The sequence below is a fragment of the Peromyscus eremicus genome, unplaced genomic scaffold (assembly GCF_949786415.1).
Source record: "Peromyscus eremicus unplaced genomic scaffold, PerEre_H2_v1 PerEre#2#chrX_unloc_1, whole genome shotgun sequence".
Classification (NCBI taxonomy): domain Eukaryota; kingdom Metazoa; phylum Chordata; class Mammalia; order Rodentia; family Cricetidae; genus Peromyscus; species Peromyscus eremicus.
The window spans coordinates 5,669,175-5,683,339 of NW_026734288.1; the positions used below are offsets into that span (position 1 = coordinate 5,669,175).

Sequence of the window (14,165 nt, forward strand, 5' to 3'; positions counted from 1 at the left end):
GTTCCGGGTTTACTGTCAGTATCAGGGTCAGGGTTAGGGCTCTCTCCGTCTTGACTTCATCTCCCAGGATGCCTTTCTCTCTACATCTGCAATGTTCTAGAAACCACATATCCCCTCATGGATCTCAAGTTGGAAGGAAACTTCCTGTTCTATCTTTATATCATCATTTCTTTTTGGCCTCCATTTCCCAGGATGCCTTTCTCTACATTGCCAGTGTGCTACAAATTACACTTCCCATCATACCTCTTGTGTCCTCTTCCAGGATGCCTTTGATGACACCATGAGTATGGATTGGACTCCATTTTCCAAGTTTCCTTTTCAGTACGTTAGAATAGTTCTAGAAAGTACATTTCCCATCATGCCTCTAGGGTCAAAAAGAAACTTCCTGTTTCCTCTTAATACCATCATATGCTTTGACTTTAATTTCCCAGGATGCCTTTCTGTGTATTGTATATTAAAAACTACATTTCCCATCGTGCCTGTTGAGGCAGACTGAAACTTCCTGTTCCTTCTTTATACTATCAGTATGCTTTGGACTTCATTTCCCTGAATGCCTTTCTCCACAGCACCCTGACATTTGGACTCCATTTCCCAGGTGTCCTGTGTCCTCAGGAGTTTCCTCTTTTGTTCAGCAGGTGTCCAGGGCCCTCAGCATGTGTCACAGTCCTCAGCTCATGGACGTGACTATCTGCAGGTTTGTTGTGCCCTCAGCAGTGTGAGGGTGGGGGTCAGGTTCATGGGGTTAGGGTCAGGGGATCAGGGTCCTGGGGTTAGGGTCAGGGGGTCAGGGTCAGGAGGTCAGGATTAGGTTTAAGGGTTAAGGTTATGCTTAGGGTTACGGTTAAGTTTTGGGTTAGGGTTAGGGTTAGTTTTAGGGTCAGAGTCAGGGTCAGGAGGTAAGGTCAGGGTCAGGGTCAAAGTTAGGATAAGGGTTAGGTGTCTCTCAGGTCTGGACTTCATCTCCCATCATGCTTTTCTCTTTACGTTGTCATTGTTCTATAAACTGCATATCCTGTCATGGCTCTGGAGTTGGGAGGAAACCTCCAGTTCACTCACATTAGATCATCACTAGGTGTTGGACTTCATTTCCCAGGATGCCTTTCTCAGTATTAGTGTATTACAAACTACATTTCCCATCATGCCCCTCAGGTCATTTCCCAGCATGCCTTTCTTTACAACAGTCCAATATCAGTATGCGTTTGACTCCCTTTCCCAGGATGCCTTTTTCTGTTCCATCACTACTTTTTGTAGTCAAGGCTCATGAGTACATGGTGCTGGGTCTTCTGTGGCTCATCTGCCTGCACTCCCATAATCCTAATCCTCAAAACAGATGTATGTTAGAGACTGGACCTGACCTTCAGCAAACCTACTTAGAACAGGTGAGCAGCCTTGAGAAAGGAGTTTTAAGAACTTAGTAATCGCGAGTGTGAACTTGGTGTGATGACCATCAGCCTCATAAAATATAACTTTTGTCACACTAACTACAGATATCTTTCTTGCTCATGACATTATCTTTTTACCCTACGTCTTCTTCAACATTTGTTGTCAGTTGTTTGGCAGGTCTTTGCCATTCTTAATGCAATTACCACAACTCTTTCCAACACACCAAAACCACAATCTATAGAAACAGTAATAATTTATAATATCAAGCTCCATTATTCTCATAATAGACAATATAATGAGTGTTTTAAATACAAAATAGCAAATGTCTCAAAGCAATAGTTATGAGCTTATTACTTTATAACATTTCCAGTTTTACCTCATGCAGTCCAAGGAACATTATGTTACATATCAATACCTGAAATCTGAGAGAAACTGGGGACCCATGGAAAGCTCTGTAAAGCAGCTGGGCAACAGGAAGTATTTGGAAAGAATTTGGATGCAAAGAAGGGTCTGGAGAGTGGATTAGAGGCTAAAGAATCAGAAGGTAACCTGGTAGCAGGAAGGTCCTTTAAAATGGTAGGTAGACATCTACCTCAATTTGCCTTTATCAGGTTCTCACCCATATGAACAGAGCTAGCTGTTTCTGGGTTATTTCCTGCATCCTGCCACTCTGAACATCCACAGCAGCAGCACTAAGACCTCCACCTCCCAGGATTTCATCACCAGCCTTGTTAACACCTTTTCCAGCTCAATTCAGGTTCTAGAGATTTGCATGGAATAGTTCCAGGACTGCAAATGATCAGGGCTGGGGCCACTCTATAAACAGCCCCTTCAGCTTCACAGACATTTGAGATAGGCAAGACAAGTGATGGGTTGGTGCACAGGGCCTGTGAGCTTCTGCAGCCCTGCCTTCCTTCCACTCAGGGCCATGCCTGCAGATCACCAACTAATCATAACTTCTCCCTGAGGCAAACTCAACAGAAATTACATCAGTCCTCTCCTCACAAGAACAGCAATCTCCAGATGCACTCCCAGGCAAGACCCTCAGAGACAAACCCACAAAACATGCTTCACAGACATTCCCCCCTCCCTGGAAATACCCTGCTAGATAATATTTTTAGCCTCATTCAGAGGACCTAAGGATCCTGTGATAACCTCAGTTTTGAGGATAGATACACGATGAGGAGTACTTGTCATGTAAATTGAAAAGCTGCTCTAAGATCAAGGTCAGTGGAGACAGCAGGACAGTCCATGCAGTATACCCACAGGGCCCTGATAAAGTCCTGGACCTCCAGAACTGGAATCATACAGGAGCTGGGAAGCCAGAGTCACAGCTGGCAATGTAGACAGACCCTGAGCCCTGCAAGAAAATCTTAGGTAAAGGAGAAAATATGGCCAGTACACATACTGACGTAGAATTTTCAGGGGAAGAGTCTAATAAGATTCTCTCCCTAGACAATGTGCTACAGAAAACTAATGACTATTAAGAGGGAGAATTCTTTTTCCCAGGGATGAGCCTCCTAGTTGGTTATCCAAAACAAAGTGGCCTGCACTGAAATCATATAAATAGAAGAAATACCAAATGGACTCAGCAGCTCATATTTATTTCTGTGCATAGACATATAAATAAGAAAAATGAAACAACCAGTTTGAGACAGTAATTGAGGGCATTGAGCAGACTTTCTTATGAACTACCAATCAGCTCCCAAATTATGAAACAAAGGCTTCCTATTAGTTATGAATACTTCCTGTCACATGAATTATGGCCCAAGAGTTGATTCTGCCCTATCCACCCATCCAACATCATGCACACCTGATAAACCTCTGCAGCTCAGATTTTTTTTTTATCCCCTAGAATGAAATTTCACTGAAAAACACTTTTGTAGCTGGTGGTAGCAGAAAGTTAGAAGGTTCTAATCACATATTACTGAAAGATGGTCCACATCCCCACTTTTCTATCGTTTCTAAATTATTTGTAGCATTTATAAGACAATCATGAAAGAGAAGTGCAATGTTCAGAACTTCTAGAAACCAGACCTTCAGTTTTCCAATCTGCCTTCTCACTTCACACCAAAAGCACGTCTATGTGTGCACACTAAACAGTGAAACTACAAGCATTATATCCTCTCATGCCAAGGCTACAGAGTCTCCCCTCCCAAGGAAATCCATCCACAGGGAAGTTCCGAGGACAAAGGTAACTGCCAAGGCCACCATATGGACCAACAGAAGCACAGTCTGCCTCATGGTCCATGTGAGTTCCAGCACAAATGACTGATCAACAGACCTGCTCTGAACACTCTATACCCACCATGGCTTAGCTTTTGTTCTTCCTTACAACTCCCTACAGCAGAAGCAGAGAAGAATCCTGGAATTAAACTATAAGCTACCTGCCACCAGGACTCCACATTGCTAAGCCTTCCCAGAGTCCCTCATTGGCTAAGCCTGTCCTCCTGGGCCTCAGAATATTAACAGCTCCCCTACTGGGTGTTCAGAGATTAAACAATTCAGAAAGTACACTGCTTCCAGCTCTGGCATTCCAGCCCAGAAGACAGGGCCTAGTCAAGAAAGTTTGTATTTTAGAAGACATTTTCCACTCTCCTAGAGCACTCCATATTCCTCATCCAAAACACAGGGTCATTTATGTGCACATTCTATTATCCAGACTGATGGGATTTGCAGGACTGTGTACCTAACACTGGGCAGCAAAGGCAGGATTAGGAGGTCAAAGCAATTCTCAATTACATAGCAGGATGCAGGGTAATACAAGCTCATGTTCTCCCATGCCAGGATGGCAGAGCCTCCCATCCCCAGGGAATCCATACTCCACAAAGTTCAGAGGACAAGGGCCACTGCTCAGGTTACCACAGGAGCAACAGACCTCAGTCTGGCTCATGTTTCATCCCATTCCAAGCTGCTCTGACAGCTCAACCAACCTGCTCCTGCTGGTCTAGGGACAGTGGCCCTCACACACTCCATGGCATGGCTTGTGGGCTTCCTTAAAGCTCCCTACAACAAAACAAGGGGAGAATCCTGGAAAGAACCTGTAAGCTACATCCTACTGGTGCTACTGATTGCTAAATCTTTCTGAGTCCCTCATTAGCTAGGACTACCCAGTGGCATTTTGGGACATTAGTAGTTACCCTAATGCGTGTGCAGAGATCAAATGATGTAGAGAGCAAAAACCTCAGGTGTGTCCTTCCATACTATGGTCAGACAAGAAGCTAATCTGGGGATTCAGTAGTTTAGTAAAATCTACCAATCTCCCAGAGCACATCCTATTCCTCTTCCCAGGCATGACGTCCTCCAAGTTTGGTAAATCTGGTATAATTTCTCCACATTTGACAATATAAGCACTACAGGCACCAGAATTTCACAGTGGCATTAACAACAAGGACAGTTCTCAGTAGAGATCTGCTACCAATGCTCTGTGCAGATACAGCCCAGGGAGTGAAGTTATTCAGAAGCAGCCAACCCCACCCAGGGACTTACAAGGACAACATAGGTCCATGGTGGACCAGGCAGACACAGGCAGACAAGAACATGCTGAACTCTAAGTCTGGAAGCTTTTTCCCACCCAGCCAGAGGAGGACCCTCCAAACCAGCTCCAGAGCCTCAGTTGGTTGATCCACCTGCCTGAATGGGGACAGCATCCTCTTACTCACCTTTGCTTTCCACACTTTCCCACCTGGGGACAGCGGCCCCTCACTCATATTGGTCCAATGCTCCTCCACATCCGTGGAGAGTAACTCCTCACTCACCATGGTGCTGCTGTTGAGCTGACTCACTCTCTCCAAGATGGAGCCCAAGACACAGCACATGTGACTACTTCCGATTTCTGAAGGAAAATAGCTGAACCAGATGCCTGGCTCCAGAAAGAACACACCCATGTGACTGATGGATCCACTGGAGGCTCTGATTGGCTAGTGAAGACTGAGTGACAGGACCAGGTAAGCAGAAGGAACACAACACAGTGGTTCCCAGACCAGCATTGCAATCTAAGGACAGACATTTCCCAGCTGCCTGAGATTTGTGCCAAATTCAACAGCAAGTCTCTTGCTAATGAAAATTAATGGGTTCAGTTTTAAAATGAAGTGTATCAAGTCAAAAGGAGGCTAATCAGACAATTTTGCAAATGAAGAACACAGCATAACTCACGAACATTATAAAGAAAGTCCACAGTGGTGTTGGGACTGATAACCACAGCCCCTTGTGTGGAAAGTGTGGGGTTCTGAGGATATGAAGAAATCCTTTCTTTTACCGGGTCTCCAAAGCCTATTCCTAGTATTGGAAGTAGAGACGTTTTTGCTTTATACATCAGGTTCTTAGAGAAACCTCCCAAAACTTATGCAGGTTGCCAAACTCGGAAAGGCCTAGTTTCAAGTACATTGAAAGTTCTGCATTTTGCATTTGACATGTAGGTGTAACATTCATTTGGAGTTAATTTAAGGAAGTTGTAAATGGCATCTTATGTACTAGGTAGCACTCCACTTAATAGCTGCAACTTTGAAGATTATAATTGGTGTTATAAAGGATTTACCAATGCTTAGGAAATAATAATTTACACAAAGAACAACTTAGCCAAAATAGGACTGCCTCTAAAAAACCCCAGAGATAAATAGTATGTTAACCAGGGCTGTTAGAAATTTGGATCCTAGGATATAAATGTTTATTCACATTTTATGTATGTTATTATTGGTCACATGTCTGTGGAAACAGGAAATCATTTGGTTGTCAGTGACCTCAGTGGCACTTGTTTGGGTTTTTAAATTATTTATGTATGTGCTGGTATATGAGTGTGCATATGCCATACCACAAATGTAGAAAGAAGATAAAATTTTGTATGAATCGTATGGGTTTCCTAGAGATTGAACTCAGGACATCAGGATTAGCAGCAATCATCTTTACTCACAGAAATTATTCTCTGACATTCATTTGTTGTTCTGAGAAAGTGCTATAAACAAATGTTTGGTCCTCAGAATTAACTAACTAATTGATTCCACATGCAATAAAAACAAAAACAAAGATGATAACAGTATGTCATTTCATTCACAAATAGGATTTATTATTCAATTTCTCCTATTTTCCATTATATTTCAATGAAAACATGTTTACAACACAACAAACAATATATTACAGTTTTACAACTAATCTTATCTGAGCATCAATGAGACAGCTCTGTTAGAAATGTCTGTGTTGTACAAGGCTGTGACCTCATTAGGATCACCATATGAAGATAGACAAATGTAGATGCCATAAAGTGCTCTTCTATTCTCCACAATTGTGTCATGGCCTATATTACACACACACACACACACACACACACACACACAAACACATCAAGAAAATTATAAAGTAAATCTTACTATTAATACATTTTGTGGCATCACTGAATAATTCCTTTAGAAGATAATACTTCAAGATGAAGTGCCAAATGGATAACAGATGAGGACATGAAGAGGCATGGAATTACAAATAATATGTATCTATATATCAATATCTATCTATATATATCAAATTATATTGTGAAATATACAGTTGATTACTGATTAACTTAAATTATTACATCTCTTTCAGATTGAAGAAAATGTATCTTTGGATATGTACATGAAATGTTTAATGTTTTTTTTATTCTCTTTTAAGTATTTTAACATTAACATATTTAAAATATTTTGAGAAAACATTAATCATTGGGAGCACAATATCTACCCTTTGGCTTGTACTCAGAATATTAACACACAATTCTAATGTATTCATGACAAATTACTGACATTAAAACCAGGGTGGATAACAAATATTTTAGGGAATTTGTGAAAAAATATGAAAAGTACAATGAGGAACAAAAATCCACCACCCTTTCACAGATGCCCTTACTTGAAAAGTATGATCACATACTAGGTGACAGTTAAACAAAAATGAAACACTTAGATGATAGCCATACCATTCTCTACACTGCAGCAGATAAATCTCACTAAGTGAAGGCGCAAAAGATGAACAAAATCCACAAAAGGAATATATGTCCACAAAATAAACTTCATTAATTAGATTTGCCACAAGTATCTCACACTACAATATCTACCTCAAATGTGGCAAAATAGAAGCCACAATGTGGTCTTCACGCCAGTCTTTAGTGAACTTGATTAATAATTTACTTATTTCAAGGCTACAATGAAAAAGACTTGAAACAAGTTTTTTTTTCCTTGAAAATGAAAACAACTGTTATGTCTAAAGTCTTAATAAAGATGATATAAAACAAAAGCTTTATAATACTGACAGGGATAGAGACATGGCCAAGCCTCTAATACAAGTTCATTCCCTGGACCAAGGTCTGGGTTTTGATGACTTCCTTCAGTAATTCCTGCTACAAGAAGCTCCAAGGGTCTAACCTTCTTAAAAAACAGAATGCACATACACATACCCACACAAAGATGCACAAACATTGCATAATTAAAATGAAAACAAATCTTTAAACTAATTTTCATCATAAATATTTTTCTATGTAATTCCTGTCACAAAGGTGTTTAGGAATCTCAAAAGTTACAGAGATTTTCTCCATCATGAAGTGATTCATGTAAAAAAAGCAACATGTAGACTTGAAGTCAGAGAAATCAATCATTCTTGTCTGTGATATTATTTGGGAAGACTTAGGAAATGCTGCCCTGCTGGATGAAATATGTCACTGGGGTTAGCCTGAGAATTTACATCTGCACAGCATTTCCAATTTACACTTTCTGCTTATTCTCCAGGTAAAGAATGTGAAGTCTTAACCTCCTGCATTAGCTGCCATGTCTGATACTTGTTTCCATGCCACTTTTAAATGGTACATATATTGCTCTGGAATGAAGGGTCAAAATAAACTCTTTTTTTAAGTTCACTTAGAATGATGTGTTATCAAAGCAACAAAAAAGGCAATAATATACACCTATGAACTTTTATATCTGGATTCATTCATTACCTCATATGATTGAATAGAAGTATGAAATCTAAGAGGGTTACTTTATCATTTAAATTGATAGACCTTTTGTCTATATAAGTTTCCAGGTATAAACAAAATAAAGGACATCATAAATCTTTAACAGATTATTGACATGTGTCAATTTTTTATATAGAGTAAAAAACCTCTGTAAACAAATTTCTAACGGTCCTATTAATAAAATCAAACCTGGAGCCAGGTATTGGGGTTAATGCTGAAGGATCAGAAAAACAGAACAAGCCACAGCTAACCTCACCTGGCCAACTTCTCAGCTGATCTTGTTTACTCAAACTGGAAGCCTCTGAATTCTCACTTGAATGGATCTCAGCTGAACTGCTGCTTGAAAGCCTAAAAGCTTAAAAAGCCTCTAGTTTCTGGTCTGAATGTCTTATATACTTTTTTGCTTTCTCCCATCACTTCCTGGAATAAAAGGCATGTGCCTTTCTCAAGCAAGACATGAGATTTCAAGTGCTGGCATTAAAGGTCTGTGCCACTACTGTCGGGCCTCTTTGTCTAATCTAGTGGCTGTTCTGTTCTCTAATGCCTGATAAGTTTTATTAATGTACATAGATAAAATATTATCATATTTTCCCTTTGTGTCTAATTAATATGACAAAGCATATACAGTAAGTAAAATAAGTATACTCAATATACAGAGTCAAGAATTACATTAATAATCTCTAGCCCATTAAAATTTGACAAATTCAAACAAAAAGGTCCATTATATACATTAACAAGGTCCAGTTTGTTAATATTTCATTAATTCAGACAAAAATTTCATTACTTACCTTATTTAAAACAAGTAGTTCCTTTTCAAAAGTATATTCAATAATCTTTTCATCTTATATTCATATTCCTTCTTTTTTTCTTTTCCCAGTGGTTCAAAAACCTACATTTTATCATATCATTTCAATATCTTCATTTTTTTTCTTTTCAGAGTAGAATCAACAATCTACCCTTTTCTATATCCTTTTTTCTTTTTCTTTTCCTTTTTTTAAAACAAGAACCCTGTATCTAATCTTCTTTGTTTAACTTTTTTTGACAATTAATGTAGTAACATCTTGTAACCAACCATCACAAATAACGACAATATCCATAACTCTTTAAATGACCAAAAAACCAACCACTCTACCTCTTGAGAGTGTGGTTGTTTAATTCTTTAAATTACTTTCTGCTGTCTAGAGGTGAAGAGATCTTTATGGATTTTTGAAAGGAAAATTTTGGGTTAATTGTCAAGTCCTGTATGATTTGTCCAGTCTTTGCATAATGGAAATTCAAGAAGTCTGTGAAGCTGAATCATCTCAGCTAGCCATCTCAAAATCGTCTTGAGCAGTTTGTAGTCCAAAGCATATCCTTCGGTGGTGTTAATCAGCTTATTGGTTTATCATATTCCATGTGGAATCATCATTGTGGGATTCTGTCATCCTTTCGAAAATTTGAAAGTTGCTGTTAGGCATGTCATGGTCCCCTGCAGATTTTTTTTGCCTCATCTGTGGTTTGGAGCAATCACAGTCTGATAAATGTCTGTCTCTTGGAACCACAAATGTTCTTCCTTAGAAGAGAATATCTTCACAGCAATTTCTTTCCTCGACTTTCCTCGCCAAACTTCTCCAAACTGACCATTGTTAATGCTTTCTTGTATCAAGATGGTCATGGCAATTGTTCTCTGAACAAGCAGCAGTAAACTCTTTGTCTCCAGTAGCAGTGTTTCCATCACCACCAACATGATGAGAAGCAGCTGGCAACTTGAAGCAGAAGCCAACACCTCCATGGTCCCACCAATACCATTTGTAGCCTTGCCCAACCACAGCTTCTCCTCAACAAGCCTCCCTGGCTAGTCTTGAACTTGAGATCTTCCTGCTTCTGCATCTGTCAGCAAATCCTACCAGCATGTACCACCACAACCAGCCCCATGCACCTCAGGCTTTCGCTGGGGCCTGGAAGGCCACAGAAAAGTAGCTTTTACATGAATTTGTACATGATAAGTTGGGCACCAGATATAGACAAATTTAAAAAGGTCTTATTAATAAAAATAAACCTGGAGCCAGTACTTGGAGTGAACACTGAAAGATCAGAGGAAAAGAACAAGCTACATCCAACCTCAAACCTTATGCTGGCTAAGGATCATACCAGTTCATATATATTTAGATTCATTTTACTATAAGATCTTCTAGATCCCCTAAGTCTACCGTTATATTCAAAGGCATTAAGAGACCAATTACACACTAGACAATATACAGTTATAAGGTTACCATGTATTATGACTAGGCTTTAAGACATTAATAACATTTATAGGATTTCTTTCTAGTATGTGTTCTTTTATGTACTTGAAGAGTATGCTCTGTTGTACAAAGACTTTGCCACATTGTTTATATTTACAGGGTTTTTCTCCAGTATGACTTCTTTTATGTACTTGAAGATTACTATGATGTGCAAAGGCTTTGCCACAGTATTTACATTCATAAGTTTTCTCTGCAGTATGTGTTCTTTTATGTACTTGAAGATAACTGTGTTGTGTAAAGGCTTTACCACACTACATATGTTCATATGGTTTCTCTCCAGCATGTGTTGTTTTATGTCTTTGAAGAGCAATGTGACATACCAAGGCTTTACCACAATTATTACATTCATAGGGTTTCCTTCCAGTATATATTATTCTATGCATTTGTTTTCAATAAAGGCTTTATCACATTCATTACATTCAAAGGGTTTCTCACCAGTGTGTGTTCTTTTATGCCATTGAAGACTACTGTAATATGCAAAGGTTCTACAACACTGATTACATTCATAGAGTTTCTCTCCAGTATGTGTTAATTTATGCAATTGAAGAGCATCCTGTTGTGCAAAGGCTTTACCACATTGATTACATTCATAGGGTTTCTCTCCAGTATGTGTTCTTTTATGCAATTGAAGTGCACCATGTTGTGCAAAGGCTTTACCACATTGATTACATTCAAAGAGTTTCTCTCCAGTGTGTGTTCTTTTATGTACTTGAAGATTACTGTTATAATCAAAAGCTTTACCACATTGATTACATTCATATGGTTTCTCTCCAGTATGTGTTCTTTTATGTACTTGAAAGGTGCTGGGATGACCAAAGTCTTTACCACATTCACTGCACTCATAGGGTTTCTCTCCAGTATGTGTTCTTTTATGTAACTGTAGAACACTGTGATAACGAAAGGCTTTACCACATTCATTGCATTCATAGGATTTCTCTCCAGTATGTGTTCTTTTTTGTACTGGAAGATGACTGTAATAACCAAAGGCTTTACCACATTCATTACACTAATAGGGTTTCTCTCCAGTATGTGTTTTTTTATGAACTTGAAGAACACTGTGATAATGAAAGGTTTTACCACATTCATTACATTCATAGGGTTTCTCTACAGTATGTGTTCTTTTATGTAATTGAAGAGCATCATGATAAGCAAAGGCTTCACAACACTGATTACAACCATAGGGTTTTTCTCCAGTATGTGTTCTTTTATGAATTTGAAGTGTATTGTGATGAGCATAGGCTTTACCACACTGATTACATTCATAGAATTTTTCTCCGGGATGTGATCTTTTATGCTTTTGATGCTGACTATCATATGCAGAATCTTTAACATATTGAGTATAAACAGAAAGTTCCTCTCCAGTTTGGCTTCTTTCATGCCTACAAGGATAATTGGCACATTAAAATTTTACCATCGTCAATATGCTGTTGACTCTTTACATCTTTAAGAATTAATTTTACAGTTTGTTCCCACACTAAAGAGGAATCTGTTCTTTGGGTTTTATCACTGTGTTTACACACATGTAATATTTGCACAGTCCTAGAACTCAAGACTTTTCTGTAGTGTGAGTTCATTGATGTATTAACAAGGAAGCTAAAAAACCAATACTTGTATACTTGAATTAATTTTAACAATTATATTCATTTTGGGACTTCTACTTATTTTCTAAATGCTCTGAGAGAGAGGTATGTTATGTGTTTCTATATCCCTATGCTCATATGGCTTGTATCCATAGTGACATATGATATGTACATAGTAAAGGAAGAATAACAAATATAAGATTTCCACATTGAATTCAATTTGACTTTCTGTCCTCATAGACTGGTGGTATATGGATTAAGTTTTCTCCATGTCAACTTTCCCTGACTCTTGACACTAACTCCCCCTTTAACAAAACAGCACAGACACAACAAGTATAAGAGAAATACTGGTTTTTGTCAGGGACAAGAACAGAATCTCTAATTGGTGGAAAAATACAGACCCCCATAAGACAGGGAACTAGATCATCTTATAGTCAGGTTGCCTAGCAACAGGATGTTGAGGCAGAGCCCTTGACCCTTTCACCCTGTAAACATCCTATACAAGCATTCTGTTAGCTTGCCCCACCATATGCAGATGACAGCTTCTTGCTCCCCCCACCCTGAAGGAACTATTTAAACCCTCCTGGAGAAAAATAAAGTTGCACCTTGATCAGAATCTAGACTTGGTGTATTTCCTTGTATCTCCTCTCGAAATCATTCCATCCTTAGGGTGGTTGAGAACCCATTGAAGCCCTGTAGGTGGGGCAAACTGGCAACCAACGTGGATGAAACCACCTCTTGAGGATTCATAACATCATCTCCTGGAGGAAGGCCAAGGTCTTGGTGAAGTTTTTGGATCCCCCTGAAATCGCTCGGTTCAGGACGTGATCCCGGAGGAGAATGGCGATGACGCAGGTAAGAAAGTGATGAGCCATGGGACAGCCAACATCGTCACAAGATTTATTCCTTTCTGGCCTAAAAGAGGCCCTCAAGATACAAGGAACTAGGGTAAAGAAAAAAGATCTTAGAGCATTTTTGGATTATATTATAGACACATGTCCTTGGTTCCCCCAGGAAGGAACCATAGATGAAAAAAATTGGGCATGTCTTGGGGACTGTTTAGATGATTACTACAGGACTTTTGGACTAGAGAAGATTCCTGTCACCACATTTTCTTACTGGAAGCTTATTAGTGACATTCTCAGGGTCTATAAATATTCCCCTGATATAGAAGAGCTTATTAATATAGGAGAAAAAATCTTCAAAGAAGCCTTTCGCTCCCCCTCTACCTGCTCTAAGACCCCCCAGTGCTTTCTCAAGCGCCTTTGGTCTGTCCCTCGGATCACTACCTGCACTCTATGGAAGAGGGGATGCTCATGACTTTTAAACCTAGGAATCCCCAGGAGTCTGCTCCTGCCCATCTTTATCCCTCTCTTAACAATTTTACCTCTAACTTCCCTCTAGACCCTGCCGAGGAGGTCTCCCGGGAGGATTGGTTCGAGGGTAGTGATGTTTACACCTAATTGATCACAACCAGTTACAGATTTCCTTGTTCCTTCTCCACTCCCACTACTTCACTTGAACAGCTGTCCTCAAAAACTTGGATGCTAAAGAAACTTCTCGGCAACTCCCCCTATGATACAAATGTAGCACAGGCAAAATTCCCTCCCGGCCGAGAGACTGTTCGGGCCGGACAAAAACAAAATTACCTTCGTTAAACACTTGGCCTTTGAAAACGCAAATCCTGCCTGCCAGGAACTAGGGCTTGGGGTAGCTACTGATGCTTTTGGATTTGTCGAGGCAACCATGAGTCCCATGGGTGACTAGAGGGGATGGGGGACATTTTGTCTCTAGATGGACAATCGTCTGGTGTACAAAGCAGGGACTGTCTCTGAGATCATGTTTCTGCTCCAACAGAGTAAGGCGGGTCTGGAGGGGATGGTGGTGGAGGATCTCAAAGTGAAGGAGGTGTTGGCCATGGTTTGTCTTTATGGGGGGGGACGGAGCCGG

The 14,165-nt window shown here is 39.7% G+C and overlaps 1 protein-coding gene across 1 annotated transcript in view; it reads left to right on the top strand.

The window, feature by feature from the left end:
* Positions 1-13,678, top strand: part of LOC131900948 (zinc finger protein 431-like) — a 66,082-nt gene extending 52,404 nt beyond the window's left edge. The window contains exons 5-6 of the mRNA XM_059252257.1: positions 13,037-13,070; positions 13,620-13,678. Of these exons, the coding sequence (XP_059108240.1) occupies positions 13,037-13,070; positions 13,620-13,678 (93 nt within the window). The remainder of the gene's footprint in view (positions 1-13,036; positions 13,071-13,619) is intronic.
* Positions 13,679-14,165: the final 487 nt, after the last annotated feature.